At 37.3% G+C, this 7,867-nt stretch overlaps 1 protein-coding gene across 10 annotated transcripts in view; it reads left to right on the forward strand.

Annotated features, from left to right (window-relative positions):
- Positions 1–6,326, forward strand: part of taok3a (TAO kinase 3a) — a 110,866-nt gene extending 104,540 nt beyond the window's left edge. For all 10 annotated transcript variants that reach the window (XM_048611643.1, XM_048611649.1, XM_048611644.1 and 7 more), the window contains 2 exons: positions 2,037–2,219; positions 5,276–6,326. In XM_048611643.1, coding sequence (XP_048467600.1) covers positions 2,037–2,219; positions 5,276–5,437 — 345 coding nt within the window. In that variant the 3' untranslated portion in view covers positions 5,438–6,326. The remainder of the gene's footprint in view (positions 1–2,036; positions 2,220–5,275) is intronic.
- Positions 6,327–7,867: the final 1,541 nt, after the last annotated feature.

A 7,867-nucleotide genomic window follows, 5' to 3' on the forward strand; every position in this document is an offset into this window, starting at 1 on the left:
GAGATAGGAGGAAGTGTCTGAATTGTAGCTCAACTGCAAGGTAAAGGTCAGCAGCACACTTGAAATCAAAGTCAAGGTTAGATGTGAGAATGGAGTGCAGGGAGTTCAGAGGAAGATACGTTAGAGTGGATGAGGGGAGCCCAGAAATTAAGGCAGCTGATGTCATGTCAGGAGTTACAAAAGAGATAAAGTTCAGATAAAAGGCCAGTAGATGGGGCCCAAGTGAAGGGAATATTGGAGGTGAGTGAAAGGATCGCCAAAGAGAAACTCCTGTCCAAAGAACTGGAGGCAAAGGCCACCAAAAAGGTCATGTCATGTCATGTCACAACCAGAATCCACTGAGATGGCGGAATAAGGGAATAAAAACAGAGTCCTTTGAGCATGGATCTTTCAGCAACAGAGAGGAGAGGTTCAAAGGGTATGGTGAATACATAACAAGAGGTGGCTTTGGAAGGAAGAATCTAGACGGATGTCGATACCAGAATTTTTGGACCTTGAGTTTATAATACCTAAAGAAAAAGTTTCCTGTTAAAGCACTGGATGAGACAAAGAATGAAATGGAACTGGGGACCAGGACAGCTTTGCAATAAAACCACAGGTTAATGTTAAATGATGCTGATGACAAGAGAGGTCGAAGGATGTGGTACATGTGGTGCATGGCACTGAGTGTGGATCTCCAGAACCAGTGAGAGAAGTGTCTGAAGAGGATTACATGGCCTAGAGATGGTGATTTGAAAACAGGATGCAGCTTCAGTTGCCATGCATACAGGGTAAGGTGGAGCTGAAGGCTGTCATAATGGCTGTGAAAGCAAGTTTCTGCAAACACTATATCAGATGCTAGGAGGGAAATAGAAAGCCATGAAGGTAAATAAGCTGAGACTAAAATGGAGGTCCTGTCAAAACAGTAGGATTCCCTTCAAGATGGGCATAACTGGAAGAGAAGTGGCAGTGAAGTAAGCACTCAAGCAAGACAGAGATGTTTTATTTCAGATTTCCAGCAAAGTGCTGTCGAAGCTCAGCAGGTATGACAGCATCTGTGGAAAGAAACAAGTGAAAATTTTGAGTCCAATATGACTCTTCAGAACTGAAAGGTATTAAAAAGTTATGCTTTTTATGCAGTATACAGGGGGAGTAAAAGCGATTGGGTTTGAGGGTATCCAGAGCAAATGACCTGAGGGAGTGCTAATTGTGGTCAAGATGAAAAAGAATAGGTATAAGTGATAGATGTGAAAGGGAGAAAATGTCCACTCTGACAAAGTCAGTACATACATACAACACAGCCAGGGGTTCAATGAGTTAATATAAGAAATATGGAGACAGAGGGCGTGATTTGATGTTGTGGACTTCAATATTGATGTTGAGGCTGTAATATGCCTGAGACAAAAATAAGGTGTTATTCCTCTAGTATCTGCAGTTCTTTGTTTTATTATGTTATTCTTCCAGCCTGTGTTGAGCTTTATTGGAATGCTGTGGCAGGTCCAGAAATGGGAGCAAGGTGGTTTATTTAAATGGCAAACAACTGGATGATCCAAGTTATTCTGAGAGCAGAAGAATTAGGGAAGAGAACAGTCAGGTGCTGTAATATCCACCTGTGATCAGTCTGCTTGTTTTGAGAGGAATGAGTTCTGAGGAAGGGTCACTGAAACTGGAATGTTAACTCTGATTTCTCTCCATAGATGTTGCCAGACCTGCTGAGCTTTTCCAGCAATCTGTTTTTGTTTTGAGGTGTCTGCCATTGTTTCCAGTTTTAAGCAAAGTTAACTTTGATCTTTCTATAGTCCTGTTAATTTATTCAAAATGTTTGTTTAATAGCGATGAAATTGGGAAAATCTGTCCATGTCTACTACTTGTGTTTTAGTTCCCTAAGCCAATGATGCAAAATGATTTATGAACTTTAAATACCTTCACAGTCTAAAACTGCTCTTCAAAATATAAATTGATTCCACCCCTACTATTTCTTCTGAGGTAATGTGATCAAAATTGCTGTGTTGTAGAAATTTGGGTACTATTGACTTGACGATCTTTTTAAAATTTAGCTGCGACTAGATGAGGCTCAGGAAGCAGAGTGCCAAGGTCTGAAACATCAACTTCAGCAAGAAATGGAGCTACTCAATGCCTACCAGAGTAAAATAAAAATGCAGACTGAAGCACAGCATGAGAGAGAGTTTCAAAAGCTTGAGCAGCTGGTGTCAATACGTAGAGCACGTCTTGAACAAAAGGTCAGTTCAAATTAAAACTGCATACTTCCTTGCATTTACAGTAGTCGGTGTATTTTCTCAAAACCTTTTGTAAAATGTGGAAAGTTGTGATATCATTTTGCTTTATAAAATACATTTTAAAATAGGAAATAATTTGTATACACTCGACATGGCAAGATCTCAAAGTTTCCAATGAGTATAAATCTGGCACAACATTTTGAATGCAATGCTTTAAAACATCAACATAGTATACAGTAAAGAGGGCTAGGGAATGGCTTCACTCCTGTGATTCTTTTCCTTGGATAAATTGTTGGCATTGTCAATTGTGCTTCGATGTCCAGGTGTGATAAAGGTCTGAGTGCTTCTGAGCCTAGGAAAAGGCATCGGTGAGCTCCAGGATACACTTTCACAAGTGTTGAGAGACCAAGTGCTACTTGTAGACATTTGATTGTAAATCTGTAGATGGTTTGTTATAAATACAGATTTTGAAAGCAGAGCTTTTATGTTGCTAATCATTAATAGTCTAGGTACTGTTTATGAAATTGACTCTTCCTAGTTGACTACAAGAATCCAGTAAAATTAGCTTGAGTCCAGTTTCTATTAGGAATAAGTGCACCTTTTTGAGGCTTAACCATGTTGATGTAATATTGAAAGGCAATGGGAACCTCACTTGCCCCTTGAAGCTAGTGCTGTGGCAAAAAAAATGATGTTTAGTATTTTGGAAATCTGTTGTATTCAAGATCAGATGCTGTTAAGCATAATTTATGAAGTATTTTCATAAAATTTGTTAAGCAGATATGGGGGCAGCTCAGTGGTTAGCACTGCTACCTCATTGTTAGGGACCTGGGTTTGATTCCAGCCTTGGGTGAATGTATCTGTGTAGAGTTTGCACATTCTCCCCATTTCTGTGTAGGTTTCCTCTGGGTGCTCCAGCTTCCTCCCACAGGTCAAAGATGTGCAGGTTAGCCATGCTGAATTGTCTGTAGTGTCCAGGGGTGTGCAGATGGCCATTGAAAATGCAGGATTACTGTGATAGAATAGGGGGGTATGTCTAGGTGGGATGGTCTTAGGAGGGTCGGTGTGGATTCAATGGGCCAAATGGTCTGCTGCCACACTGTAGGGATTCCATGATTGTGTTTTTTCTTGTGTGCATCATTGTTTCAGTTATACCACTCTACAGTATTTTTCTTAACGACTCATGTGCATACCATGAAGACAGAACATACTGCAATGTAGTAGGAAACTTGCAGAACACCAATTTCTTTCAGTGGGGCATTATATTGAGCCAAGTTATAGTTAGTAAATTTTAAATAATTGGTGAACTGAAATGTCTTCAATCATAGTGATTATCATAGATATTGACACATAAGCCAACCTTTAAGATGCTGAAAAATCCCTTCAAAAATGGGTTAACTTGTATGTTAAGTACAAAAGTGAACTGAACTCTCCATTTGTAGGTTGAAAATCTGAGGTAGACTAATTTAAATATAGCATGTTGTGGTTGAACGGAAAATCACGAATAGACTATTTGCTAAAACCATTTTTTAGGGCTATGAATTGGGGTTATCACATATATTTCAAATTATGTTGCAGATTACAGTATTTTGCCAATTTTCAGTTCATGCTCAAGGCTAAAAATGTGTGAGGTTATCGTAAACAATAAGTACGATAACCAGCGAGCAAACCAACAACCTCATCCACACTCAGAGGTACAAATCTTTGCGAGAACCTTAACAAGCTACAAAATGTGTATTTGTTAAACATCTACAACTGTGATATTTCAGTGCAATTACGTAGGCAAATGATTAGCTGATTAAAATATAATCTCAACAACAGCAGAATACTAATCTGAATTTACACATTTATCTTTTAAACATTTATAAACTCTTTACTAATTTAAGAAAGTGCTGTTTGGTTTTTGAAACATTAAAATAGGGAATAGCAAGAAGCAGACATCGGTGAAATATTCTAAAAAATGTTAATTAACCTGTTCAGGTGTATGATGATGTACTTCATGAAGCAGGTGGGATTTGAACCCAGGTCTTCTGAAGGCCGTTGAAAGAGGAAGGTGTCTCAAAAATTTCAACAGATGAAGCTAGCCTGCACCATTCCAATGCAGTAACTCCACAAGCAGTATTCTCCAGTAACAGGATACTGACATCGAGGCAAAAAAAAATGTTCTGCCTACTAGACAATTGGGTAATCTGAGTTTTAGTGCAGCTGTGATGCCAGCAATGTAGGCTGGATGTCCCAAAAACTGACAGATTGAACATCCTAGTCACCATTCGCAGTAAGTAGCAAGCTGATCCTACTTAATCACCCCCATAATGGCAAGAGTCACGTTTTATTCGCCACTCAATGTGATTCCGTTATTGGGAATCATTCATTTAATAATCCAGACTGTGCTAAGAGTTGCGTTACACAGCATTATGCATTTGCACATGCAGGGGTTATGCTATTATGCAATCTCTGCTGCATCCCTATGACAACACCTTGACCAATCTGGTTTGAGAATTAAGATCAACAGTTAACTTTTTTTAAACTACATCTTCATGCCAATGATGACCCAACCGAACAGCATCCTCACTTTTTCACACAGTATGAAATGTACCTTTTTTTTGCCCTCAAGTCTGTGTTTCTGAACTCCTAGTTCTAATAAATGCAAGATGAAAAGGTTCAACTTGTTTCCTTTTAGCAATGTTTAAAGAAGATTTAATACTTAGTTAATACTATTTTATTTGCTAGAAAGTGCAAGGCTGGAAACTTCTTTGGAGCTGCTCCCAAGGCATTACTTTTTACTCACATTAAACAAGGTTTTGTCAAATACTGAAGGAAATTACAGCTGCAGAGCAGGAACACGAGGGAATGTTTCACCCCATGTATTTTTTCCCCCCTATAAATTGCTATCATTCATTGAATTTACATGTGAAGAATGGCTACTTGAATGATAAACACAGGAAAGTGGCAGTGACTCAGAAATACTGATTCAGCTTGGATTCTGAAAACACTGTCAGTACTGCGTATTAGAGCATGAACTCGAAATTAATTCCCCATCTGTTTCTTTGTTTTTGTTTAAGATTGAAGAGGAACTGGCTGCACTTCAGAAGGAACGCACTGAGAGAATACGAAATTTATTAGAAAGACAAGGGCGGGAAGCTGAAAGCTTTGACATGGAAAGCCTCAGACTTGGATTTGGAAATGTGCTTACATTGGACTATCCCAAGGAAGACTATAGATGAAAAACATTGCCATAACCTTGCCCAGCTATTCTAATCCTGGGCTCACTTCTTGAGGGCAGACATCACCTCTGGACTAGTGCCTGTACAGTCCTTAAATTTCCTTATCAGGGCCCCATTGTTAATGTTAACAAGAACGCTGGCCATTTGCTGGTCGTCTTTTAAAATGAGACAGTATTGATATATGTGCAATCATACTTTTTGTGAAAATTGGAAAGCAGGATGTACATCGCTTGTGATCATGCATTACAACTAATTTGTAAATCTGTGCAGAAAGACAAATGTTATATCTGCAGCCTTATCTTAACTCGCTGCTAGCTTTCTTTCGGTATTTATTCATCAGGAAATTTTATTAAGATTGAATAATTTGATACTAAAGAATTTGATGTACATGTCAATCATACAAAGTGCTTCTGGGAAATAGTTTTAAAAAGCAATGCTGGCAAGGGTTTCCTAGTCCAGTGTTCATCATATATATATATATAAAAAATCATTTTCTGCTATGGCAGATGTGCATACTGTATGTGAATCCTGGGACCCAAGTAGCACAATAGGGCCAAGGCACTCACATATATTGTATAGATGGAATTCAGGAGAGCTTTTACTTATTTTCATAAAGTATTTTAATGGTTCCTCAAATTAATTTTTTAATAATTTTTTGTTCAGTCTGAAGTGAACCTGGCTGTAAGTGGGATCTTCTAATAGGATTTTCCGTCTAGACCATAACTGTTGCTTACTCATTCTACAAGCTGTGTATTTTCTTACAAACCAAATCAGTAAGATGCTTTACTATTGCATGCACTCCAGTTTTTTTTCTCCCAGGTAAAATAGCATGACTGTCCAGGAAAAAGTAAGCTTTTAATCATATTTGTAAATAAAAATGCTCACCATGCTGTGTTGAGAGTTATTTTAGCAGTTTCTATCTTAAAATCAGCAGTCATATTTTTCCTTTCAGGTATAGTTTCATAAAAATGCTGAATAAGAATATTTTACAGTCTCAAATGACTGTTGAACTATTTGACTTTTTTCAATTTTGCATAAGCAAATGTGTTACTCACGAGTTAAGGAATTTTGCAGGAGTTGACCCCATTGATTGGAAATCAATTGAGTAATCTGAACCAACCTCAATAAACAGGAATGAAGCTTCCTTTGTTATTTCTGAAACCATCACATTGTAAACATTTCAGTTCTTCCCAAGGAAAATGCACATTTTAAGAATTCATGGATCCCAAGACTGAGACACATTTTGAGATTCATTCTTCAAATGAAACTAACTTCAGTTACCTCTTCGTACTTACAAGGTTCAGCTCAAATTATACTTTCAATGGCCAGGGAAAGTGCAATAGTCTGACTAAAGTATAATTGTGGCTTATTTTGAAAAAATTTTGATTCTCTTTTTGGTATGAATGTTTTAGCTTATTGAAAGGAAAAAAATTCCCAACTATGTTCTTAATTTTAGGAACATGAATATTGCTCTACCTTTCAACTCCAATCAAGAAAAGAAGTTTATTTAAATTTTTGAAATGCATGTCACTAAAATGTTAGTCTTCCAATGAAAAGCACAGTTCAGTGAACACTAATGTTGCAATTTAAAACAAGCCATTGATGTTTCAACTGCTACCAGAAATTGTTTTTTTTCCTTAATCCATGTTTTATGTTGCTAATGGATGATAACTATACAGTAAATGCCCATTGACTATTTTTACCAAAAAACAGATCTTTACCAAGGCCTGAAATTGCTGTAAGGTGGTTTCTTGGCATTGCACAACTCAAACTTTAAAGTATTAGATTTTGAGTCTCCTGCCATTTTACACATCCAAAACCGCTTTGCTTGAATATGAATGTGTGACTACAATAAGATAATGATTGCTTTATTGAATTCACATGAGTCATCTTTGACCTTGAAATTTCCACTTAGTGTGAAATTGGCAATGACAGTCAGATTACTGTTTCTATTCTGTAGTCAGCAAGGTGAAAGGAGTACTTTATTTTGTCAAATCTCAGGTGACATGAATGTTCTAATTCATTTTACCATTTATGGTTATAGGTCAGTCTCTTCACTAATGAATAATAAGTGCTTTTTATAGCTTCATGCAAGGGTTGTACAGTTTCTTTCATAACTTTAACATTCTCCATTGTGCTCATACTTGTAAATCTGGATTATATGGGTGCAGTTCTCACTGGTTCACCTCCATCCAAAAGCTGCATTTTAATGAGAGAGCCCCTGCAGCCCTTCATTTGGGCAGGAGAAACCTGACTTGGTTTAAGAGCAGCAATTCTGTGGCCAACTTGATCATTTATGTATTCTTAACTCAAATTTAATTTCTTTCAATTTGAAGCTTGCACTGAAAATCCACTAAAATCATTGCAATGTGAATACAATCCAGAATAATTGACACTTTAAACAGAAACTTGTTAATTCAAAATTGGTTA

This window comes from Rhincodon typus, chromosome 24 (genome assembly GCF_021869965.1).
Source record: "Rhincodon typus isolate 14 chromosome 24, sRhiTyp1.1, whole genome shotgun sequence".
In the NCBI taxonomy this organism is placed as follows: domain Eukaryota; kingdom Metazoa; phylum Chordata; class Chondrichthyes; order Orectolobiformes; family Rhincodontidae; genus Rhincodon; species Rhincodon typus.